General features: G+C 43.1%; 1 protein-coding gene across 1 annotated transcript in view; it reads left to right on the top strand.

Annotated features, from left to right (window-relative positions):
* ptprsa (protein tyrosine phosphatase receptor type Sa) overlaps positions 1-26,977 on the top strand; it is a 454,642-nt gene that overhangs the window by 322,331 nt on the left and 105,334 nt on the right. The window contains 4 exon segments of the mRNA XM_071342488.1: positions 9,962-10,282; positions 11,268-11,461; positions 16,310-16,336; positions 18,638-18,755. Of these exon segments, the coding sequence (XP_071198589.1) occupies positions 9,962-10,282; positions 11,268-11,461; positions 16,310-16,336; positions 18,638-18,755 (660 nt within the window).

Genomic DNA, 26,977 nt, shown 5'->3' with positions numbered 1-26,977 from the left:
ATTAGGTTTTATCTACTGCAGTGTCTATTAATTGTCCAAACGCACAGCTATTTTCCCACTTTATATTGCTATATAATTTTCACAAATGCCTTACTATTCGTCATTCCCAAAATGACCATATCTAAGTGCTCGCTTGTTAGAAAATGTTTTAAAAAGTGTCATATTCTTCCTTGGGGTGTAAATGAACAGATTTGAATAAGATTTCATATTGCTAAAACGCTGTCAGTTCCACTTGAAGGCTTTAATCTCTGAAGAACTCAGACAGTGTAGCTGGATTTGCTTGGATTATGGATGGATCAGGGCAGCCTTTGTGGGGTAGAGGGTAGTAAATTGCTATAGATCAATTGTCCAGATCAATGAGCATCGCTCAAATATGTGGATTCCCTAGCCTTGATCAAATTAGTGTATTAATCATACAGCATCCATGTAATGATAGCCCACACAATTGCATTATCATTTCAGTAATGTACATGGATGTTTAATTTAAGAATAGGTTGGAGTTGTTGTGTCCTCTGTCCGATTCCTAAGGGGTTTACAATGAAGAACTTTGACTGGGGTTGGCCATCAGAAAGCTATGGTAGTGGGAGGAGACCTCTTTTAACACATTTTCTGTTTCTACCAGTGAAACGTGTTGGCTGTGCCCCCTTGTTAGGGGTGTAGGGCTGTGGGATAACCACTTCACAGTTATGTTGATAGTGATGGGGGCAGCTACTCAGACAGTGCTGCTGAATCACTGATGCATGCAACACTCCATCGTGTCCCCTGGGTGTGCTGTTGGCATTCTGTCACTGCATCCTTGATCAATGGCCACACCAGGCATGGCCCTACCTATATATGTACATCCAACCCCAGCTGTGTTTGTGGGTGTCACTGCCTGTCTGTCTATCTATGTATGTCTTGCATTGTTTTCTAGAACAGTAAGCAGCAAGCGGATTGTATCGGATACACTCCTCTCTCTCTCTCTCTCTCTCTCTGTCTCTCTCTCTCTGTCTCTCTGTCTCTCTCTCTCTCTCTCTGTCTCTCTCTGTCTCTCGCTCTCTCTCTCTGTCTCTCGCTCTCTCTCTCTCCGGATTCTCTCCCCTCTCTCTCTTTCTCTCTCTCTCTCCGGATACACTTCTCTCTCTCTCTCTCTCTCTCTCTCTCTCTCTCTCTGTCTCTGTCTCTCTCTCTCTCTCTCTCTCTCTCCGGATTCTCTCCCCTCTCTCTCTTTCTCACTCTCTCTCCGGATACACTTCTCTCTCTCTCTCTCTCTCTCTCTCTCTCTCTCTCTCTCTCTCTCTCTCTCTCTCTCTCTCTCTCTCTCTCTCTCTCTCTCTCTCTCTCTCTCTCTCTCTCTCTTTCTCTTCCTTGTCTGTTCCTCCATTGCTGTCTCTGTAACTTGTTCCCCTTGTCTGAAAAGGAACAAAATCTCTCCTTGGAATGGCTTGACATCACCTTGCTTACTTTGTTTCCTTCCTCTTGTTTCGTTGAGTCAATTTTAGATTTTTTTTGTATTTTGTTCTTCAGGTTTTTCAAAACCATATGGCTCACATTACATCAGGATGCAGCTTGTAACATTTTTGCTAGTGGTTGGGTTCTAATGTGAACCCAAGTCCAATGCAGCCACCACAACAGCTGCAGCATACACCACTTAGCGATATCATTTCCAAACTTTATCCATTTAACTAGAGTAAGTATCTCCTGGGGTTTCTGCTTGTGCTGAGGGTCTCCTCTTTTCAACCCCTTGAGCTCTGTCGTTAGGGTCCAGGGATATGAGTCACTTCTCTTAACGGCTGCTCGTGTACAGCCAGCCACTCCTCTCACAAGTCCCTTCTGAAGTAGGTGTCAGAAAAAGCCAACGGGCTTCACATCGAAGAGGTCAGAAAAGTTACAAACTCGGACAGTCAAAACAAAACTGTGTTTCACACCACATCACAAAAGAACAAAACAAAAACATGATCTAGTGGATGCATTTGAGGTAAGTGTTTGTTTGGTACAGGTGGTCCAGTCTCCCGTAACCCATAGCAATGACCCCGTGACCTACTTAAGCATATTCGTATCCATAAATTAAATGGTTAAATATTCATATCCATACATGAAATGGTTAAATATGCATATCCATACGTGAAATTGTTGAATATTCATATCCATACATGAAATTGTTAAATATTAATATTCATACGTGAAATGGTTAAATATTCATATAAATACATGAAATGGTTCAATATTCGTATCAATAAATTAAATGGTTAAATATTGATATCCATACGTGAAATGGGTAAATATTCATTTCCATACATGAAATGGTTAAATATTCATATCCATCATTAAATGGTTAAATATTCATATCTGTACATGAAATTCTTAAATATTAATATCCATAAATGAAATTGTTAAATATGAATATCCATATGCGAAATGGTTAAATATTGATATCCGTACATTAAATGGTTATATATTCATATCAATACATCAAATAGTTAAATATTCATATGCATATATTAAATGGTTAAATATTCATATGCATACGTGAAATGGTTAAATATTCATATCCGTAAATTAAATGGTTAAATATTAATATCCATACGTGAAATGGGTAAATATTAATGTGCATGCATGAACTGGTTAAATATTCGTATCTATAAATTAAATGGTTAAATATTAATACAACATGTCTGTGGTTTGCTTACTCATACATGTCAGAAAAAGCACAGAAAAGCAGAGTTCACTATTAGTCTGCCGTGTAACACACACACACACACACACCCTAAAGTGCCTGCTATCTATAAGACAAAGCTACTCTACTTTGGCTGTAATGGAGATGTTAAGTTAAGAGTGTACTGTGTGTCCGTCCATCGCAAAAAAGGCAAAGCCAATCATCAGATTGTTCCATCCTTAAAACAAGCCAGAGATTCTGGGAGGCTGCTTTGAGACACATGACCGATGCCCTAGACCGCCGGCCCTCATCTCCCTCTTCCTCCCCCTGCTAACAAACCAATTACCTTAGTGTGGCGCTGCTAGACACTGTCATTATAAACACACACCTCATTGGAGCAGCATCAGATTGCTCGCTATACACAACACACACTTGTGCAGGCTACAGTATAATGAGGGAACCTTGTTTTCCAGTGGCTGGACTGGGCTTTCTGCTCAAACACATTTAGATGTGTTTGTACTCTAATGACATGTTGGGAAAAAGATCATTAGGATGGGAGACACTACAAAATGGTAGCCGTTACCCGTGCGTTACTCGGCAGACTGGACCTCTTTGCCAACCAAGTGAAGTGAAAGCGAAAGACAATCCTCTCCTTGTTTCCATTCTGTCTATATTCTCTGGAACAGTGCACATGTCCTCTCAGAGCGTTGACTTTGTGTTCAGTCCGTGTGGCGTGACCAGGGGCCATTGTCATGGGGACCATTCTGCCACTAAAGACCAGTGAAAAGCAACAGCAGAGGAGTTCTCTCCCGACTCCTCACCTACACCTTAGCTTCAAGAAATCAAGAGCTTGGAACTATAAGGTTCTATCTGCATTTTAGTCCAAATGTAGTTAATGACATTAGCCTTGTTCTGTTCAATGTTTATCTGCCTATATAGTACTCTAAATACCCCCAAATCATCTTGTTAAGTTCAAAAGAATACAATATTAAAATTGCTGACACCATTCAAACCAATGAGTCTTAAGAACTTTAAAGTAAATTATCTCAAAATCATCTTTTGCAGATAGAACCTTATAGTCCTCGAAATCACTTACTGTATTTGATCTCAAATCTACAATATCTGACTCCAAACAGATCGATTTAACTGTATCTAAGTCAACTTATTTCGGGCTAAGAAAAAACATACTGGTCCTGTACTGGTCCTATACTGGTCCTGTACTGGTCCTATACTGGTCCTGTGGTCCTGTACTGGTCCTGTGGTCCTGTACTGGTCCTGTGGTCCTTTACTGGTCCTGTACTGGTCCTGTGGGCAGATATGTCCCCCAGTCAGATGTATGGCCCCTGGGATACGCTGCCCCAGTCAAAGGTTGAGACACCTATGAAACAACCATTAAGAAGCGGCCGCGGAGGGTCCACACACCAGAGACCGGGAGCTCCCCATATCTCCCTCAACAAGAGACACAGTAACGGGGGCAGGCTGGACCCCCGGGGAGGGTGTTTTTAAGGGAGGTTTGCAGAGGGGAGAGTGAAGGGCCCTAGGATGACAGATAAGAATCCCATTTCATAGCGTCAGAATTTATTTGGCGTTTTGCCGAGGAGCTATAGGGAGACCTCTGGAGTGTCAGGCTTTGTTACACGTTTAGATTATACCTTGAAGCTGACAGCAACCAGTGGAGTGTTATCGCTGAAATTAAAGTGGCAGATTCTAAATCCCCGCATTTAGTCCCCCACTTACTGTAATTGCTGAAGGTTTTTATATATTGGAATATTTGTATGAACGTGGCCATTAGGCATGGAGTCGGATTAATTCCATAATGGTGACAAATACTACTCTGACATTGAGGAAGAAAATAAATCAAAACGGGCGCATTGTGTAATCACACTCACTGACTGAATACGACAGCAATTTGATCCGTGGCGGTCATTAATCGACTAGCCGCAGACTTATGACTTGTGGACCAGCTTGGGTTGGAAGCAGGCACTATTGAAGCAGGTGGGTGTTTGCAGTCAATTATAAAGCCTCTACCAGCCCAAACCCCATCTTCCCAAGCTTCCATTCACCGTATAGCAGACTTACAATCTGGTGGCGATATCTCCACAGACATGACTAATGATATGCCAAATCAATATAGCTTTCATACAGGCTTTTAAAATATACTTCAAAAGACCTACCCGAAAGTGAAGCATTACCAGAGTTCCATCTTGTAATTCTAGTGTCCATAATCTCCACCACTGGGCATGTGTAGGAGCCGAGGCGAAACCCATAGCTATGCACATTGCCTGTCTTAAGTTTATCTGGTCTTACGGGTCTGCGTGGCACAATAGCTCCAGCCCTGTCAGATTCGACAACTTCTCTCTTCACATAGATTGATCGCTGAGCCTTCGCTGTTGATACAAAGATGTTTTTTTTGATCAGCTTTAATATTGCAGATAGATTGTGGCTTCTATCAATGTAATTGTCTGCATCATTTCCAAACCCACCATATATATATTTTTATAAATACAGTGCCTTGCAAAAGTATTCATCCCCCTTGGTGTTTTTTCTATTTTGTTGCATTACAACCTGTAATTTAAATAGATTTTTATTTGGATTTCATGTAATGGACATACACAAAATAGTCCAAATTGATGAAGTGAAATGAAACAAAATGTGTGGTACGTGCATATGTATTCACCCCCTTTGCTATGGAGCCCCTAAATAAATCTGGTGCAACCAATTACCTTCAGAAGTCACATAATTAGTTAAATAAAGTCCACCTGTGTGCAATCTAAGTGTCACATGATCTCAGTATATATACACCTGTTCTGAAAGGCCTCAGAGCCTGCAACACCACCAAGACCAAGGAGCTCTCCAAACAGGTCAGGGAGAAAGTTGTGGAGAAGTACAGATCAGTACAGTACTAAAAAAATACATCCCTTGGAGCACCGTTAAATCCATTATTAAAAAATGAAAAGAATATGCACCACAACAAACCTGCCAAGAGAGGGCCGCCCACCAAAACTCAGGGACCAGGCAAGGATGGCATTAATCAGAGAGACAACAAAGAGACCAAAGATAACCCTGAAGGAGCTGGAAAGCTCCTCAGCGGAGATGGGAGTATCTGTCCATTTGACCACTTTAAGCCGTACACTCCACAGAGCTGGGCTTTACAGAAGAGTGGCCAGAAAAAAGCCATTGCTTAAAGAAAAAAATAAGCAAACACGTTTGGTGTTCACCAAAAGGCATGTGGGAGACTCCCCAAACATATGGAAGAAGGTGCTCTGGTCAGATGAGACTAAAATGTAGCTTTTTGGCCATCAAGGAAAACGCTATGTCTGGCGCAAACCCAACACCTCTCATCACCCCGAGAACACCATCACCATGTTTTTCATCGGCAGGGACTGGGAGACTGTTCCGAATTGAAGGAATGATGCATGGTGCTAAATACAAGGAAGTTCTTGAGGGAAACCCGTTTCAGACTTCCAGAGATTTGAGACTGGGACGGAGTTTCACCTTCCAGCAGGACAATGACCCTAAGCATACTGCTAAAGCAACACTTTAGTGTGGTTTAAGGGGAAACATTTAAATGTCTTTGGATGGCCTAGTCAAAGCCCAGAATCTGTGGTATGACTTAAAGATTGCTGTACACCAGCAGAACCCATCCAACTTGAAGGAGCTGGAGCAGTTTTATCTTGAAGAATGGGCAAAAATCCCAGTGGCTAGATTTGTCAAGCTTATAGAGACATACCACAAGAGACTTGCAGCTGTAATTGCTGCAAAAGATGGCTCTGCAAAGTATCGACTTTGCACGCTCAAGTTTTCAGTTTATTTGTCTTATTTCTTGATTGTCTCACAAGAAAAAATATTTTGCATCTTCAAAGTGGTAGGCATGTTGTGTAAATCAAATGATACAAAATCTATTTGAATTCCAGGTTGTAAGGCAACAAAATAGGAAAAATGCCAAGGGGGTGAATACTTTGGCAAGCCACTGTATATATAATATATATTTAAAATATTTTCCTTTATTGTTTTCCCCTAACTCTACCACCCCTCCCCTAATTGGAGTAAAGGAATGGACAGCAACACTTAGGCTTCTACTTCCAGCCTATACTGTACATACTATATACATTTTACGGACACAGTATATTTGACATTAGTTATATTTTGTTTGTTTTTAGTCCCATCCTCAACCCCTCCTATCTATCTCTGAAGACCATTTCGTTTTGATTTCTATTTGCCAAATATTTTTCCACTGTGCTGTTTCACAAAAGTTCTGAACCTATGTACTTTTTACGGACAGTATATTTTACATTATTTATCTTGTTATTTTTAGTCCCATTCTTCAGCTACCCTCAACCCCTCCCATCTACTTCTGAACACCATCCACTTTTCATTTATAGCTGCCATATATTTTCCAACTGTGCTGTGATGCTTCACAAAAGTTCTGAACCTTTCTATTCTCATTCTACAGATTGAACATTAAAGATAAACATTTTTGCTAAGAGTATTATTATACTAGCAGTGCTATTTGCAGAGTTATCTCCAGGTAAAGCTTGCAATTATTTAGCCATTCCTGAACCTGCGACCAAAAACTAGCTACATATGGACAGTACCAAAATCTACTGATTCTGTATCTTCGCTAGGAAGGTTGTATCCCCCACATATATAACATTCTATTAGTTGCAGAAATGTTGTATAATCATTTTAATTGAAAAACAATTTTAAGTTTTGAATCTGGCATAATTTTGTGTATCAGTTCATAAACCATATGCCATGGATTCGGAATAAGGTATTTTGACGTCTATATTGCACAGCTGTCAATTTTTTGGTCCTTAAATGAAACTGGTATAATTTTTACCAATTTTGGTCTTTAGTGCAGGGCCGACAGACATGTTCCTTACTTTCTCTCCCTTCACTATCCTCTTTCAATTTTGCGGTAATACTGCAATTAGTTGGTTGTAATTTTGGGTAGAGCAGACATTTCCATATATTTTTGTTAGCTGCATGTGTGACATAACTCCACCAGTCATATTTATGATATCATTTACAAAGATTATACGGTTTAAAAAAATAATAATTCTCAAAAAATAATGTATTTTTTTTATCAATTAGTATATTTGGCTTTAACCATAATATTTGTTGTAATATTACACTGAGCGTTTGAAAAATACAATCTATTGGAGAGAGGAGAAAAATACTGAAAGGCTCAAATCCAGTAAAACCGTAAGTAAATAAGCACATTGGACACCAAAAATAATAGTCTGTTCTTATATTTTGTTGACTGAGACTGTCCACTGATCGTAAAGACCTCCTGCCTTCTCCGGCTACTCTGTTAGCGAGAGTACTGCAGCATTAACCTTAATGAATACAGCAGCACAAGTCTTACATTTGTGTTCTTTGTGTTGTTTATAAAACCGGTACACAGGTGGGGAAGATATGAAATGGGATTCTCTGAGCAAAAAGTTACTGTAAAAAAAAAATGAACTGTGTCCTTTTCTGAAGGTCAAATGCAGAAACACAGAACCAGGTGGGTGTAGTTTTTCCCCAAATGCTCCCATTCCTCAGTCTTGTGGACCCTCCCTCCGGCCCATGTTATACAAGAGGATAATGCAGTCCTGGCTACAGCACAGAGCCAACTCTCTCCCTCTTAGCAACCCAAAAGAGTCCAAAACGACCTAACTAAACAGACCGATTTGAACAGTTACAAAGCACAGTTGATAAGGCGGCAGGTAGCCTAGCGGTTAAGTGTGTTGGGCTAGTAACCGAAAGGTTATTGGTTCGAATCCCCAAGCCGACTAGGTGAAAAATATTTTGATGTGCTCTTAACTCCTGTAAGTCCCTCTGGATAACAGTGTCTGCTAAATGACTAAAACGTGCAAAATGTAAATAAGACGTGTCTGTATTTTTTAACACACTAATATGGAGGGACAGGGTTGTAAACTCACTGCCTCAGCGTGAGATCACTCTGTAGGTAGGTGCTGCTGGTAAGAAAGTCTTAAAACGTTACTATTTGAACGAAGCCAGGTACGTATGATGCAGACGGTGTTTGTGAGTTGTAATGTTATTATTTTCCGTTTTCTGCTCAATACCTTGTTTTTTTTCATGTTTCTTATGATTTGACCTTTTGAACCCCAGTGTTTTTCTTTCTTTTGTATCACATCGGTTACAGAGAGAATTTGTTTTCCAGTACTTTGTTTCGCTTCCTCAAACTCTTGTTTTGGAATGAAAACATAATGTATTTTTTGTTGTTCCTGTGGGTTTAATTTCCATTTTTTTTGTCCCTGATTTGCACAATGTGGAATGCCTTTTTCTATGAATTCATGTTTTTCATTTTATCTTTTTAAAGCACTATAACAGATTAATTACATTAGTAATTACATAATAATGAACTGGGCTTGTCACCAATGATTCAGTGAATAATACTGTATTATTCTATTCACACGGAGGAGTGATGGTAGAATAAGAGGGATCTTGACTTGAATAAAAAGGGTGTCATATATGTCCTCTTGTCTGCCTGACGCGGGGATGAGAAGTGAAACATTGTATCACTTCACTCGCAAGCACTCGCTGTAAGACCTCCATGCATATTAGAACGCCCAGGCTTTCATTTTGATTTAGAAGTTCAGATGTGTAGTATTTAATATGTTTTGGAAGACCACTCCACACCAAAACCCAGCCGCTGTGTTGAATCGCTTTTATACAATTACAAATAAACCCAGATGCCCTTTCTTTTTCATCCTTAAATCGATAGTGATAGTGTGCAGTTTAGGCCTGGACAGCCTAATATCATATAGCTAGTTCCCTTGGTATCACACACGGGCTGATAACTGACAGACCCCTTGGTGTGAGTCTGTGACATAGTCCCAGCTGTCAAAAGAACTGGCCCAGTATCTCACAAGAGACGGCCATTTTGCTTCATTATTACGCACGGTGTGTCATCCAGTCCCCCTTACTCCTTTATTTTTACATTTGCCTGATGAATCAGTGTTTCCGTTCATTTACTTTTGTCTTGAAATGTTTGTCAGTCCATGTCTCCTTTTGAGTTAGGTTTTTCCTTTTGTCATTTTCTTTATCTACCATCTTTTTTTGTTTGTTGTTTTTCACCCCTTCCTTCCTTCCTTCCTTCCTTCCTTCCTTCCTTCCTTCCTTCCTTCCTTCCTTCCTTCCTTCCTTCCTTCCTTCCTTCCTTCCTTCCTTCCTTCCTTCCTTCCTTCCTTCCTTGCCTGCCTGCCTTGCCTGCCTGCCTTCCTTGCCTGCCTGCCTGCCTTCCTTGCCTGCCTTCCTTGCCTTCCTTCCTTGCCTTCCTTCCTTCCTTCCTTCCTCCCTATCCTCCCACCTGACCAGAGCCCTCAGCCCCCCCTCAAGACGTTAAGTGCAGCAGCTCCAGCTCCACCTCCCTGCTGGTAAGTTGGCGCCCCCCGCCTGTGGAGAGCCAGAATGGCGCCCTGACGGGGTACCTAGTGCGCTACCAGGTGGTGGGAGCCTCCGTTGAGGGTGGCAGTGCCGGGGAGCCCATGGAGGAGCCAGCCGTGCTGCCCAATGATGAGAAGGTGCTGCTGCAGAAGCTGGAGAAGTGGACCCAGTACAGCGTCACCCTGGCCGCCTTCACTGAGATTGGGCCAGGCCCAGAGAGCGAGCCCCTGCTCTGCCGCACCGACGAGGATGGTACTTGAGCATGTTCCACCTGCAATACTGACAGTCTGTACACTTGTTATGAGGCAAAAACAGTAACTGGGATGTTGACTTACTGTAGATGCACAACAATCTTCTTCTCAGATAATGGCCAATAACTCTACTACGGTATGTTAAGGGTAGTAGCAGTAGTCACCCATAAAATAACAATATGATGCCCATACAATAGCTTTTCCATATCCCTAAACAAAGGATAAATTCATACTTTCAATAACTTAGCTCAGTGGTTCAAATCAAGGACCCCTAGACATAATCGTTTAAATAAACATAGACAATACCCTTGGGAAATTGCAGCGTCTTTGTTAAACCATTTCCCCTCCCCTTCTACATGGAATTTATGATATAGCCGCCCCATCTCATCTCCTTCTTCCTCTAGTCTATGGTGTTCAGCCATAAATGGTTATGAGCACGCCACACCTCAGGCTTTCATACGGTTGACCCTGTGTCACAGCACAGCCCATTCCACTGATGGGAGGCAACTCAGCCAACTGATGGCTCGCCATCTCCCACAATACAACAGTGCAAATGGGCCACAGTTTTATTAACCATGTGTAGGAGCCCATTTGTCTCTGGAGGCCAATCCGGTGCACAGTAAAAGGCAGGACGCCAAGGTCTCACATAAAGGCTTTCCATTATGTCTGAGAGACAGGGGGTTCAACCGGAGACGTACTGGGAGGTCTGGCTGTGAGGGAGGGACGATGGCATTTTGTTGGCAGTAGCAGGTGTTGTTGTGTAGTACAGTTTTGTGTGCTTGAAAGTTTTGTCCCTATAGTGTGTTGTTGGGGTGAGGAGGAGGTCACAGTTGATGTCTGCCAGTTTATCTGTCTGTCAGGGGAATAGCTCTTGTAGTTTTGTGTGAGGGTACTTGTGCCAGATAGATAACCTATACATACAATATGAGTGTACTATTCTGCAGCAGGGTTTTAACATAGACACTATCTTGTTTTTTAACCCACAGTTCCCGGAGCTCCTCCTAGGCGGGTCGAGGTGGAGGTGCTCAACTCCACGGCGCTCAAGGTCATGTGGCGCTCCCTGTTGCCGGGGCGACAGCACGGCCAGATCCGTGGTTACCAGGTGCACTATGTGCGTGTGGAGAACGGGGAGTCGCGCGGCCTGCCCCTCATCAAGGACGTCATGCTTGCCGATGCCCAGGTATACCTAGCCCCCATTGGTCCACCAATCAAGCAATTCATTTGACCAAGCTGGCCTATGGAGTGCCACTATCTAATGACAAAATGGCACTGATAGATAGGACAGTCGTGCTTCCAGCACCTAGGCAACTTTGCAGTATTTTGTTTAACAAGCATTTCGCTACACCCGCAATAACATCTGCTTAACACGTGGTACGTGACCAGTAAAATGTGATTTGACTTGATGAGAGCCCATGTAAATATTAGCTCAAAGCTTATAAATAATATATGTTTTATAAGTGTAATATGAAAGTAATAGAGCGTTCTGTGGTAAATGCTACACATTACTTTTACAATATGTGCTAAAATGTGTACAATATGTGCTAAAATGTGTGCAATATGGCTGCTCTTTCCTCAGGTTTCTCTTTAGTCTCCTTAGTTTTTAATTTCATGTTTCAGCAATATGACTCTCCTCTGCCCACAAAAAAAATGATCGCACCTGTTTTATTTCACCTCCCCTCCTTTTATCAGTGCTGTATAGACCCCCCTTAATCTCAGTTACCCAGGTGTCAAATTCTGTCACAAAAGTTTGTCATTTCCTGTTGTACTTTCTGGGGGGATTGCTGTTAACAACTTCTGGGGGGATTGTCATTACCTTTGTGCAAAGAAAGGAAGTGATGTCTCCTCCCTCGCAAACGGAAACTCTCGGCCAAACCCCTCCCTAATTTATCATGGCCAAAAAGCAACAAAAAAAATCATGTATTTTTACGATAGAATCTATTTTGACTCTGTGGCTGTGGAATCTAGTGGAAACCGTTCATCATCCGCACACAGGCCTGAAAATCACCACACCAGTTTAAGCACCGCCTTCGCCCAATCCTGATCTGTCCAAATAATCAAAAACGAAGACTCAAAACCAGGATCTACTGCTGCTCGTAATCACATAATTCTACGTGGGCCTTGACAGATTCACGCCGTTTCCTCTGTCCACGAGAATCTGTCCATGAGAGATTAGACCCCCTTAAAGAGAACATCACTCCACGGCCCCGCGGAAATCTAATTAACATTAATTAAAAAAACGTCCGAACGGTTTGGCCTACAAACTATTATGACCCCTCTATGGAAAGATGAGCCGCTCACAAACACAATGGTGTATCAGGGGACACGTCTAAAGTAGGTAGAGCCTCTTTTGCCAACTTCTGTGTGTACCGACCGAACAGTGTGGGCTACACATTGTCAGGGCTGTGTAGACCCCCCTTAAAGAGAACATCAGTATTTTTGTCAGGGCTGTGTAGACCCCCCTTAAAGAGAACATCAGTCTTTTGTCAGGGCTGTGTAGCCCTCCCTTAAAGAGAACATCAGTCATTTTGTCAGGGCTGTGTAGCCCTCCCTTAAAGAGAACATCAGTATTTTTGTCAGGGCTGTGTAGACCCCCCTTAAAGAGAACATCAGTATTTTTGTCAGGGCTGTGTAGACCCCCCTTAAAGAGAACATCAGTATTTTTGTCAGGGCTGTGTAGACCCCCCTTAAAGAGAACATCAGTCTTTTGTCAGGGCTGTGTAGCCCTCCCTTAAAGAGAACATCAGTCATTTTGTCAGGGCTGTGTAGCCCTCCCTTAAAGAGAACATCAGTATTTTTGTCAGGGCTGTGTAGACCCCCCTTAAAGAGAACATCAGTATTTTTGTCAGGGCTGTGTAGACCCCCCTTAAAGAGAACATCAGTATTTTTGTCAGGGCTGTGTAGACCCCCCTTAAAGAGAACATCAGTATTTTTGTCAGGGCTGTGTAGACCCCCCTTAAAGAGAACATCAGTCTTTTGTCAGGGCTGTGTAGCCCTCCCTTAAAGAGAACATCAGTCATTTTGTCAGGGCTGTGTAGCCCTCCCTTAAAGAGAACATCAGTATTTTTGTCAGGGCTGTGTAGACCCCCCTTAAAGAGAACATCAGTATTTTTGTCAGGGCTGTGTAGACCCCCCTTAAAGAGAACATCAGTCTTTTTGTCAGGGCTGTGTAGACCCCCCTTAAAGAGAACATCAGTCTTTTGTCAGGGCTGTGTAGCCCTCCCTTAAAGAGAACATCAGTCATTTTGTCAGGGCTGTGTAGCCCTCCCTTAAAGAGAACATCAGTATTTTTGTCAGGGCTGTGTAGCCCTCCCTTAAAGAGAACATTAGTATTTTTGTCAGGGCTATGTAGACCCCACTTAAAGAGAACATCAGTATTTTTGTCAGGGCTATGTAGACCCCACTTAAAGAGAACATCAGTATTTTTGTCAGGGCTGTGTAGACCTCCCTTAAAGAGAACATCAGTATTTTTGTCAGGGCTGTGTAGACCTCCCTTAAAGAGAACATCAGTCTTTTGTCAGGGCTGTGTAGACCCCCCTTAAAGAGAACATCAGTATTTTGTCAGGGCTGTGTAGACCCCCCTTAAAGAGAACATCAGTGGTTCTTGAAAAGTGTGATAGCACAGCTCTTATCGAGCACAGCAACTCGGCACAAAATGGCTGATTATAGTATTCAAAATTGGCATGAAAGGATTTCAGAGGAAATGGTCTGAAAGCTAGAATTATAATGTAAGCCGGCACAATGGTAGGTTTTCACAAAGCGTCTGTCAACAAAACAGTGGAGAAAATGCAGAGAAAGTTGTTTCAGTGGGCTGTGTTATTCTACTGTAAAGTACACCGCTAGGACAACCAAAACAAAATTATAAACACACTAAATATTTATCCCCAGAACAGAAGTCTATTGACGTATCTATTCCCCAAAGGAACATTCATGATGTGCTGTCTGTGTGTGGTCTCTACTTTTACAGGTCTCTGATGTGCTGTGTGTGTGTGTGGTCTCTTCTTTCACATGTCTCTGTGATGTGTGTATGTGTGTGTGTGTGTGTGTGTGGTCTCTACTTTTACAGGTCTCTGATGTGCTGTGTGTGTGTGTGGTCTTTTCTTTCACATGTCTCTAATGCGCTGTGTGTGTGTGGTCTCTTCTTTCACAGGTCTCTGATGTGATGTGTGTGGTCTCTTCTTTAACAGGTCTCTAATGCGCTGTGTGTGTGTGTGTGTGGTCTCTTCTTTCACAGGTCTCTGATGTGATGTGTGTGTGTGGTCTCTTCTTTCACAGGTCTCTGATGTGATGTGTGTGTGTGTGGTCTCTTCTTTCACAGGTCTCTAATGCGCTGTGTGTGGTCTCTTCTTTCACAGGTCTCTGATGTGATGTGTGTGGTCTCTTCTTTCACAGGTCTCTGATGTGTGTGTGGTCTCTTCTTTAACAGGTCTCTAATGTGCTGTGTGTGTGTGTGGTCTCTTCTTTCACAGGTCTCTGATGTGATGTGTGTGTGTGTGGTTCTTCTTTATAAGGTCTCTGATTTGATGTGTGTGTGCGTGGTCTCTTCTTTCACAGGTCTCTGATGTGCTGTGTGTGTGGTCTTTTTTTTCACAGGTCTCTGATGTGCTGTGTGTGTGTGGTCTCTACCTTTACAGGTCTCTTCTTTCACAGGTCTCTAATGCGCTGTGTGTGTGTGGTCTCTTCTTTCACAGGTCTCTGTGATGTGTGTGTGTGGTCTCTTCTTTTACAGGTCTCTGATGTGCTGTGTGTGTGTGGTCTCTTCTTTCACAGGTCTCTGATGTGCTGTGTGTGTGTGGTCTCTTCTTTCACAGGTCTGTGATGTGTGTGTGTGTGTGTGTGTGTGTGTGTGTGTGTGTGTGTGTGTGTGTGTGTGTGTGTGTGTGTGGTCTCTTCTTTCACAGGTCTCTGATGTGATGTGTGTGTGGTCTCTTCTTTCACAGGTCTCTGTGATGTGTGTATGTGTGTGTGTGTGTGTGTGTGGTCTCTTCTTTTACAGGTCTCTGATGTGCTGTGTGTGTGTGGTCTCTTATTTAACAGGTCTCTGATGTGCTGTGTGTTTGTGGTCTCTACTTTTACAGGTCTCTGAAGTGCTGTGTGTGTGTGGTCTCTTCTTTCACAGGTCTCTGATGTGATGTGTGTGTGTGGTCTCTTCTTTCACAGGTCTCTGATGTGCTGTATGTGTGTGTGGTCTCTTCTTTAACAGGTCTCTGATGTGCTGTGTGTTTGTGGTCTCTACTTTTACAGGTCTCTGATGTGCTGTATGTGTGTGTGGTCTTTTATTTCACTCTTTTAAAAGAGATTGCATCTCAATGAGAATAAGCTCTATAAATAAAGGTTTAAATTTACGTGCGGACTCGGGAGAGGCGAAGGTCGAGAGCTGTGCTTTCTCCAAAATACAACCCCGCCAAGCTGCACTGCTTCTTGACACAATGTTCATCTTAACCCAGAAGCCAGCCACACCAATGTGTAAGAGTAAACACCGTACACCTGGCGACCGTGTCAACATGCACTGCGCCCGGCCTGCCACAGGAGTTGCTAGAGCGAGATGGGACAAGGCCAAACCTTTCCCTAACCTGGACGACGCTGGGCCAATTGTGCGCCACCTCATGGGTCTCCCGGATCTGTAGTGACGCAGCTAGCACTGCGATGCAGTGCCTTAGACTGCTGCGCCACTCGGGAGGCCCCCAAGTAATGCACTGTTATAAAAATAGACACAGTAACCTCCTAAAAAAATATAAACAGACAGCCCCCATAGACTTCAGTTCACACCTCTTCCCCTTGCCTCAGTTGCACTCACTGACACAGACTAGCTTTCCTCTTGCCCTCTCTGGCCTGGCACGTACACAACACCCTGCTTCTGTGCTCTCACCCTCTTCTCTACCTCCTCTCAACACGCTGCCCCTCTCGCACCTCCCTTCTCTTGAGTTTCTCTTCCTCCCTCTCTCTCTCTCTCTCTCTCTCTCTCTCTCTCTCTCTCTTTTAAAAAATATTTCTCTTTCTCTCCTGCACTCTCCTCTATATGGGGGGGTAGTGGGAAACGGACGATACAGCCGAATATGTGAGTATATATATATGGAGTCGCCAGAGTGCTATGGTGTAGTGGGGGGGGGGGGGGGTAAAAAAGCACTGTGTATTGCATCACCCTAGCTCTTTTCACATATATAAGAAAGACAGGGTTTACATCAGCCTATTCAATAGAGCTTTGATAGTATGGTGCTTTATCACTAATGCCCTAGCACTGTATGTTATGAACAGGCTCTCAAGTTAGCCCTATCCATCTCCAGTATTGATGTCCTAGAGCAGGGGTGTCAAACATATGGCCTGCCAGGAGTCTGAGTAAAAACAAATGATTGTCCCCCGTGATGAAATCGGAGCAGGGACTATGGATCTGTCTCCGTCCGTTCGGACAGTAGTTAGTCACAGACACCTCTGCCCCAATTTTTACGAAACTTGGGTGAATGATGCATGTTGCTATAGAGATCCAGCATTTAGAAAATGACACTGATTGGCCGAAGGAGAAGCTATAGTAATCAATTGAAATTCCAAATTTTGAGCATATCTGTCCCATTTGAGCTTGAATTGTTGTCAAATTTATAGTCTTTTCACTCTGCCCAGCTAACTAACATCGAAACGAAAGTCAGACAGTTAGGGAGCATTGAAAATCCCAAAGGCCAGGTATAAAAGACAATTTCTTGCTAATTTTGACGGCGAGGAAATAATACATTTTAAGTGCGGCCCTCCAGATCTCAGTGAAGACCGAATGTGGCCCTCCAGATCTCAGTGAAGACCGAGTGTGGCCCTCCAGATCTCAGTGAAGACCGAGTGTGGCCCTCCAGATCTCAGTGAAGACCGAATGTGGCCCTCCAGATCTCAGTGAAGACCGAATGTGGCCCTCCAGATCTCAGTGAAGACCGAATGTGGCCAACTGAGCAATATGAGTTTGACACCCCTGTCCTAGATAGAGTAAAGGCTAATTAGCTGTGCGGATGATGAGAAGGTGGCTGATGCAATATCTGTCTGCTGCTTCTCCCTGTGACTGGACTGCTTAATCATGCTACTATGTGCTACTTTGTGTCATGTTGTGTTGTCATGGTGTTATGTTGTGTTGTGATAGTGTGTGTCGGGTTGTGATGGTGTCGTGTTGTCATGGTGTTGTGTCGTGTTGTCATGGTGTTGTGCCGTATTGTAATGGTGTTGTGTTGTCATGGTGTGTCATGTTGTGTTGTCATGGTGTTGTGTCATGTTGTGTTGTCATGGGGTTATGTTGTGTTGTGATAGTGTGTGTCGGGTTGTGATGGTGTCGTGTTGTCATGGTGTTGTGTCGTGTTGTCATGGTGTTGTGCCGTATTGTAATGGTGTTGTGTTGTCATGGTGTGTGGTGTGTCATGTTGTGTCATGTTGTGTTGTCATGGGGTTATGTTGTGTTGTGATAGTGTGTGTTGTGATGGTGTCGTGTTGTCATGGTGTTGTGCCGTGTTGTAATGGTGTTGTGTCGTGTTGTCATGGTGTCATAGTGTGTCGTGTTGTCATGGTGTTATGGCGTGTTGTGATAGTGTGTGTCGGGTCGTGTTGTGATGGTGTTGGGTCGTGTTGTCATGGTGTTGTCATGGTGTTGTGTCGTGTTGTCATGGTGTTGTGTCGTGTTGTCATGGTGTCGTGTTGTGATGGTGTGTGTTGTTTTATTTTTTTACTTTGGTGGTGCCCCGCCTAGATTGAGTGTGAAATCTCAATGATTGCCACCCACTTTAATTTAATTCACAGTGTTATTGCACTTGCATGGTATATATGATATGGATGCCGCCATCTTCGCTGTGAAAACAGAAGATACGGTATGTCCCCCCTTTTCCTCTGCTGACCTCTCCATCTCCCAGCCAACCAGTCTGAAAAACATCCTGCATTCATTTAGCTAGCCAGGCACCTCTACTGAAAGATTTATCAGCATTGATCAAAGCCTCCTCTCTCAAGAGAACCAGACAAAATAATGGCTGACCCGAAAACTGCACTGACCAGTCAGCCAGCCAGAAAGCATGCATACATTGATTATTCATTTAAGTTGTTTTGTGGCTAATGCCTCAGACAATGTATATCCATTTCCCCCTCTTCTTTATACTTATCTTGGAGAGTTTTAGGGAGCGGTATGATGTTTGATAAAGTTTGTCTGGCCACTAGAATTCAGCCTGAAAACAATGGAGGACAGCGAAGCATTGCATCCACCTTAGAGGTTAAATATTTTATCCAGAGGTCAAAAGCAGCAGGACACAATAAATGGTAAGAGAAGGTGGTTGGCTGCGGAGGTGATGATGGTCACATGTTTTGACCGGTGTTCTGATACATTTTGTCTACTTCCTGTTTCCTACAGGAAATGGTCATCGGAGGGCTACAGTCGGACACCACCTACTCCATCACAGTAGCTGCGTACACCACGAAGGGAGACGGAGCACGCAGCAAACCCAAACTGGTGGTAACCAAAGGAGCAGGTCAGTCTTTCATTTTGTTGCAGCTCATTACAATGTATTATGACAAGTATTACAATGCATTAGTACCGCATCATAATACATTACAACTGCAGGCTTTAAGTAAATTGTTACCTTGCCTATATTGGAAAGAATTCTACCAATCAAATATTTATTGATGAAACGGTTGTGGGTTTATTAAAATTAAAATTATTAAAACTTCCCCTCCCGCTCTCTTTTGAAAGACAGAGACCATCCTATTTCGATTCGACCTGTTTGTTGTTGTGTTGCCGCTGGAGAGGAAGTTTGGATGTTTGGAATTGGATAGGGCACTGAAGATAATCTATAAATGTTTCAGCAAACTATCCACAGACGGAATGGTGGATGACAGGAGATAGTAGTAAACATCATTTTTGGCAGATTTGGTTCTTCCGTTGCCATCCAGGCCCGAGGCTTGTGGATTACTGCTGGAGGCCTTATTCAGACATCAGAAACTATCTTTCTCTCTTTATAATGCTACACTCAGACTTCAGAGTCTCTCTTTCTCCCTCTTTTCCTCTCTCTTAAACACCAGTCTCCAAGCCAGCGTTAACCAGGTCACTTGAGCCTCATAAGAATCCGAAAGCTTAGCTACCGTGAACACGGCCTATACTATACCTGCAAGACTAGAGAGCCGTGAAAGCACTCTTTGAGCAAATACGGGGCCGTCAGGGCTAAGATATGAGGCTCTTTTGTGTATGCATCCACGCTAGTCTGCTTCGGGGCCTTCAAACATCCAATAAAAAACAAACTAGAAAGAAGACTCACACACACACACCTCTTTTGACAGGTCGTGATCTTGACAGGTGTGCCTATCACCGGTATCAGACAGTATGACGGGCGACAAAGGGCCCTGGTACTGTCACTTCTCTCCTCCCTCCCTTGTCGGCCTGCGCTGACTGATACGGCAGTCTCTCTCACACCATCCATCCCTCCCTTAAATCCAATCCCCCTTTCGCTTTTCATTACTGAAATGCGGAAAAGAGACCAAAATAAATAAATGAGCGTGAGGCAGACAAAAAGGGACGAAGAGAAGCCTCAGCCCCTTCGGAGGTAAAAAAATACTTCCAACTCCCCTTTCATGTGACAGTGGAGCTACCAGCTTCCAGTTCTGCCATGGGGCTCAGTCAAATCGTGGCCCAGATGGTTGCCATGGTTCTCCTAGGCCCATTTCAGGGAGACATTGTGCTTTCAGACAAGTTAAGCCCTTGCCTTGTGCTATTGATAAGGCAAAGGCACAGACGGGAAGGAGGGCCCTTTCGAGAGTTTACACACACACACACACACACACACACACACACACACACACACACACACACACACACACACACACACACACACACACACACACACACACACACACACACACACACACACACACACACGCAGAGATGTTTTTTTTTATCTTTCAGAAAGGCAACCAGACTCTTAAGACAGCAAAATAAAGAAATTCCAAGTTGTTGGAAGTATGGCTTTGTCAAACTCTTAAGTCTTTGTTCAATAGATAATGCCTCAACCTAAAACATTGTGAAAATCGAGGATAGAATATTTTTCATCCAACTCGGCTACTTTTGCTGTAGGTGTTGGAGTCTAGGTTTGACGCAGTCTTCAGTCTTCGTGCGTTATTTAGCTTCCATTGTGTTTCAATGTGTTCATTATTTTACTAAGTAATAACAGTTTGATTCCTAGAACTTGGTGTTGTGTGACTTCGCCGTGCATATTCAAATCGCTTTCAGCCTCTTAAGAACGTTCATGGTCGAACGTGAGGTTAATTACTTTGAAAGAAAGAACCAGACATTTACATCCAATTTGGTTTGAAATTAATGGTGAAGTGGGATATGTGATTAATAAAAATAAAATGTTTAAAGCAAGCTCTTACGTACAACCGACTTAAGAATATTCCAATCCCTAGCTATTAAGAACAACTAACTATTCCTAACACTGACATTAAGACTGTAATCCATACTACACTGTCAAAAATACAGAAGGACAGTCCATTAACTCCCTTAACTTTCCAAGGCCACCAAGGTCCAATTCCCCTCCGTCTTTCCCCCTCCTCCTCTGCATCTTCCCACCCCTTCCCCATTCTGCCTGGGAGGTGAGCAGATTGCATGTTGGCGCTGTATAGAGAAGCCGAGAATACTCTGAGAATACCCCGGAATACTCTGGGAAGAAACCGTCTGGACACCACCAGCCTCCACAGACCCCCTGGCTATCCCTTCTCCTGTTTGGTTACGTAGCGCTGGTGGCTGGCGGGGCCAATAAGCTTGTAGCATATTTATGACTTTCCTTCAACTGTCCTGATTTCTTCTGTATAAATATAATATAAATATAAATAGTCCTTTAAAATAGGTGTTAAGTTAAAGCTGGTATCCTTAATGGTGACACTACAACGTCCGTTTGGGATATTACGACAACAAAGAAGTTACTGCAAACAATGAACCCTGTTGTTTTTCCTCGGATATCATTGCACCCGCGATAGTGGAATATAAATATGAGTTGGCAATGGATTACGAAAGACCTTTGCTGTCAAAATAGCTGTGCATCTCTCAGCGTGGCCTAGGCGATTATTCATCACCACAGCTAAATTAGGTATATGTGGGGAGGCATTTTCAATTATGTTTGCCCTCTTCCGCTGGTCCGCTCATGCCCCCTTTGCCACCGATATCAATTGCGTGCGAAAATGCAGCCAAGCATTTATGGAGTGCCTTAGACGGCGCCCCGCAGGCAAGTACAGTAGAGTGAGGTGGACCCACGACCCCTGACGTATCTTCCTGGAAATTGTAACCGCAGGTTAATGGCTTAGATGGTTGAATGTATTATTTAAAAAATATATTGTTTGGCTCACAGACACACTGTTATACACAGACACACTATTATAGAAACTCGTACATCAGTGGAGGCTGGTTTGGGAGGAGCTATACGAGGACGGGCTCATTGTAATTACTGGAATGGAATTAATGAAAAGGTATCAAACACATCAAACATATGGGAACCACGTGTTTGACTCCGTTCCATTTATTCCATTCCAGTCATTACAATGAGCCCGTCCTCCTATAGCTCATCCCAAACCAGCCTCCACTGACATACATACCTAGAGAGAGAGAAAAAGAGAGAAAAAGAGAGAGAGAGAGAGAGAGAGAGAGAGAGAGAGAGAGAGAGAGAGAGAGAGAGAGAGAGAGAGAGAGAGAGAGAGAGAGAGAGAGAGAGAGAGAGAGAGAGAGAGAGAGAGAGAGAGAGAGAGAGAGAGAGAGAGAGAGAGAGAGACCTCAATTAAGGCAACTGTGTATCAACAGCGGCCGTTAAAGCTGGTCCTGATGGGAAATGTGCCTCCAGCTCCACGGGGAGTGATTGAGGGAGGCTGAGTGGAGAGGAATGGAGTGACGGAGGGAAAAAGAGAGGTATGAGGGGAGGAGGAAACAGGGAGACAATCAAGGTGTCCACAATCCCCCACTCCTCCCTCGCTGTCCCCTCTTTGCGGCAGAAGGCTCCCGGTTCTCTGTCACCTTCAACACGGGGAACTGTCATTATCACATCCTCCTTCCTCTCTCCATCCTCCAGTTTTCCCTTAGCACCAATCAGCTTGGTCAATTAACCCCACCGACCCTTACCTCTCCATTAACAGTAGTCCCTGGCCTATCGTGTAAACACACACCTCAGTGCTATTATCTCAGATGTCCTCATTGGGGCTTTCTAAATAGTAGATGTGAGAGGAGGGAGAGTGAAGTTTAAACAAGACAGGCTAGTTGCAGGGCTGAGCTATAGTTTGTTAGCGGGGATTAATGAACACGTTCATCTCACTGCTGTTAGGAGGCTGCTGCTGCTATTCTATTACTGCTCCAACTAATTAACCCCTGCCCACAACAGGCCTATTCAAAAGATACATAAAGAATACGAGTGGAGGAACAAGAGGGTACAAAGGGGATGGGGTATAACGGGGAGAGGGGTAGTGGAGTAGTAGGGTAGTGGAGTAGTAGGGTAGTGGGGTAGTGGAGTAGTGTGGTAGTGTGGTAGTGGAGTAGTGGAGTAGTGTGGTAGTGGGGTAGTGTAGTAGTAGGGTAGTGGAGAATTATAGTAGTGGAGGAGTGGGGTAGTATAGTAGTGGAGTAGTGGAGTAGTATGGTACTGGAGTAGTATGGTACTGGAGTAGTGTGGTACTGGAGTAGTGTGGTAGTATAGTAGTGGAGTAGTAGGGTAGTGGAGTAGTATAGTAGTGGAGTGGTGGAGCAGTATGGTCGGGTGGTAGTGGAGTAGTAGGGTAGTGGAGTAGTATAGTAGTAGGGTAGTGGAGTAGTATAGTAGTAGGGTGGTGGAGTAGTATAGTAGTGGGGTAGTGGAGTAGTAGGGTAGTGGAGTAGTGGATTAGTGGGTAGTATATTAGTGGGTAGTATATTAGTGGAGTAGTTTAGTAGTAGGGTAGCGTGGTAGTATAGTAGTGGGGTAGTGGAGTAGTAGGGTAGTGGAGTAGTATAGTAATAGGGTAGTGGAGTAGTAGGGTAGTGTAGTAGTATATTCGTGGAGTAGTATAGTGGTATGGTAGTGGAGTAGTAGGGTAGTGTAGTAGTATATTAGTGGAGTAGTATAGTGGTATGGTAGTGGAGTAGTGGGGTAGTAGGTTAGTGGATTAGTGTAGTAGTGGGGTAGTGGAGTAGTGGATTAGTGGGTAGTATATTAGTGGAGTAGTTTAGTAGTGGGGTAGTATAGTAGTGGGGTAGTGGAGTAGTATAGTAGTTGGGTAGTGGAGTAGTATATTGGTAGGGTAGTGGAGTAGGGGGGTAGTAGATTAGTGGAGTAGTATATTAGTAGGGTAGTGGGGTAGTGGAGTAGTATATTAGTGTGGTAGTGGAGTAGTATAGTAGTAGGGTAGTGGAGTAGTATTGTAGTGGGGTAGTGGAGTAGTATAGTTGTAGGGTAGTGGATTAGTTTAGTAGTAGGGTAGAGGAGTAGTATAGTAGTGGGGTAGTGGAGTAGTATAGTAGTAGTGGAGTAGTGTAGTAGTAGGGTAGTGGAGTAGTATAGGTGTAGGTTAGTGGAGTAGTATAGTAGTGGAGTAGTGGGGTAGTGGAGTAGTATAGTAGTAGTGGAGTAGTGTAGTAGTAGGGTAGTGAAGTAGTATAGTTGTAGGGTAGTGGAGTATTATAGTAGTGGAGTACAGTGGTAGTGGAGTAGAGGGCTAGTGGAGTAGTGGAGTAGTATATTAGTGGGGTAGTGTAGTAGTATAGTGGTGGGGTAGTATAGTAGTAGGGTAGTGGAGTAGTGGAGTAGTATATTAGTGGGGTAGTGGAGTAGTATAGTGGTGGAGTAGTATAGTAGTAGGGTAATGGAGTAGTGGGGTAGTAGGTTAGTGGAGTAGTATATTAGTAGGGTAGTGGGGTAGTATATTAGTGGGGTAGTGGATTGGTAGTGGAGTAGTGAAGTAGTATAGTTGTAGGGTAGTGGAGTAGTATAGTAGTGGAGTACAGTGGTAGTGGAGTAGAGGGGTGGTGGAGTGGTATAGTAGAGGAGTAGTGGATAGTGGGGAAGTATACTAGTTGGGTATTAAAATAGTGGATTAGTGGGAAAATATATTAGAGGAGTAGTGAGGTAGTATAAAAGTGGAGTAGTGGGATAGAGGGGTAGTATAGTAGAGGAGTAGTGGGGTAGTATAGTAGTGGGGCAGTATAGTAGTGGAGTAGTGGTGTAGTATAGCAGAGGGGTAGTGGAGTAGTTGAATAGTATAGTAGTGGAGTAGTGGGGTAGTATAGTAGAGGGGTAGTGGAGTAGTATATTAGAGAGGTAGTAGAGTAGTGGATTATTTTTGTAGTGGGGTAGGATAGTAGTGGGGTAGTGGATGAGTGGGATAGTATAGTAGTGGCGTAATATAGTAGTATAGCAGTGGAGTATTATAGTAGTGGATTAGTGGGGTAGTGTTGTAGTGGATAAGTATAGTAGTGGAGCAGTGTATTATTGCGGTAGTATATTATTGGAGTATTATACCAGTGTAGTAGTATTGTAGTAAAGTAGTACCGTAGTGGAGTGGTACACTAGTGGAGTGGTATAGTGGTGGAGTAGTATAGTAGTGGAGCAGTATACAAGTGGAGTAGTATAGTCGTGTAGTAGTGGATTAGTATAGTAATGGGGTATTATAGTGGTGGATTAGTATGGTCGTGTGGTAGTATAGTGGTGGTGTTGTGTATTACTGGGATCGTATAGTAGTTTAGTAGTGGAGTAGTATAGTAGTGGGGTAGTGGAGTGGTGTGGTAGTGGATTAGTAGGGTTGTATAGTAGTGGAGTAGTATACTAGTGGAGTAGTGGGTTATTGGATTAGTATAGTAGTGGATTAGTGGGGTGGTATAATAGTGGAGTAGTGGGGTATTGGGGTCGTAGAGTAGTGGAGTAGTATAGTAGTGTAGTTTTGGAATCAGTGGAGTAGTGGGGTAGTATACTAGTGGGGTAGTGGAGTAGTGGATTAGTGGGGTTGTATAGTCGTGGAATAGTAAAGTAGTGGAGTAGTATAATAGTATGTTATTGAAGTAGTATAGTAGAGGATTAGTGGAGTAGTGGAGTAGTATAGTCGTGGAGTAGTAATGTAGTGGAGTAGAATGTGGTTAGAGTATTGGAGCAGTGAGCTAGTATAATGGTGGATTAGTGAGGTAGTATAGTCGCGGAGTAATGCGGTAGTATAGTGATGTAGCAGTGCAGTCGTGCATTAGTACAGTGTAGTATAGTAGTATAGCAGTGGTATAGTGGAGTAATGGAATGGTATAGCAGTGTAGTGCGGGAGTAGTATAGTAGTATGGTATAGTGGTGGAGTATAGTAGTGTAGTAGCGGAGTAGTATAGTACAGTGGTGGAGTAGTGGGGTATTGGAGTAGTATAGTAGTGTAGTGGCGGAGTAGTATAGTACAGTGGTGGAGTAGTGGGGTATTGGAGTAGTATAGTAGTGGATTATTGGGGTATTGGAGTAGTATAGGAGTGGTATAGTAGTGAGGTAGTATAGTGGTGAGGTGGTATACTAGTGTATTGTTGTAATAGTGGTGTTGTTTAGTAGTGGGCTAGTGGGGTAGGTGTGTGCTACGAAATGTCTAAGTGTGTCTGTACTAGAGTGCACACATATTTGTGTCTACAGAAATTCACACACTCACTACGGTGTTACTGTTACTGACTGTAGTGTAGCTGTCAATTCCCATTTGTACACACTACTTTACTGTTACTGACTGTAGTGTAGCTGTCACTTCCCATTTGTACACACTACTCAGTCAATGTCGAAATGAATTGAACATCAATTCATCAATAGGAGAAATAGGTCATTGTGTTTTCTGACCTTTGAACCTGGAATTGAATCATCCGAATTGACTTGAGTCAAAATAAAAAGACAGAAAGATATAGTAGGTCTGCTTGTCCAACATTATGCCGTCGAAGGTGTGACCCAGTCACTGAAAATATTGGTTTTAGTAGTCTCAGTTTATACTGACTCTGTCGATGCCTAACCTTTCGCCCAGGTCTTGTTAAAAACAAATGTTCACCCCAGTAAAAGGCTCTCTCTCTATAGTGAAGAAAATATTTTTTTTCCTATACAAAACATACGCATACGAGCAGCCTTCATATTTTCCACAATAGGAAAGGGAGAGAACACTGTACAGTTCCAGCACAGTCTATTATTACAGTGAGGGAAAAAAGTATTTGATCCCCTGCTGATTTTGTACGTTTGCCCACTGACAAAGAAATTATCAGTCTATAATTTTAATGGTAGGTTTATTTGAACAGTGAGAGACAGAATAACAACAAAAATATCCAGAAAAATGCATGTCAAAAATGTTATAAATTGATTTGCATTTTAATGAGGGAAATAAGTATTTGACCCCTTCTCAATCAAAAAGATTTCTGGCTCCCAGGTGTCTTTCATACAGGTAACGAACGGAGATTAGGAGCACACTCTTAAAGGGAGTGCTCCTAATCTCAGTTTCTTACCTGTATAAAAGATACCTGTCCACAGAAGCAATCAATCAATCAGATTCCAAACTCTCCACCATGGCCAAGACCAAAGAGCTCTCCAAGGATGTCAGGGACAAGATTGTAGACCTACACAAGGCTGGAATGGGCTACAAGACCATCGCCAAGCAGCTTGGTGAGAAGGTGACAACAGTTTCTGTGATTATTCGCAAATGGAAGAAACACAAAATAACTGTCAATCTCCCTCAGCCTGGGGCTCCATGCAAGATCTCACCT

This window comes from Salvelinus alpinus, chromosome 15, assembly GCF_045679555.1.
Source record: "Salvelinus alpinus chromosome 15, SLU_Salpinus.1, whole genome shotgun sequence".
Classification (NCBI taxonomy): Eukaryota; Metazoa; Chordata; class Actinopteri; order Salmoniformes; family Salmonidae; genus Salvelinus; species Salvelinus alpinus.
Note: the sequence above shows the minus strand (reverse complement) of the source record. Positions and strands in the feature narration are given on the sequence as shown.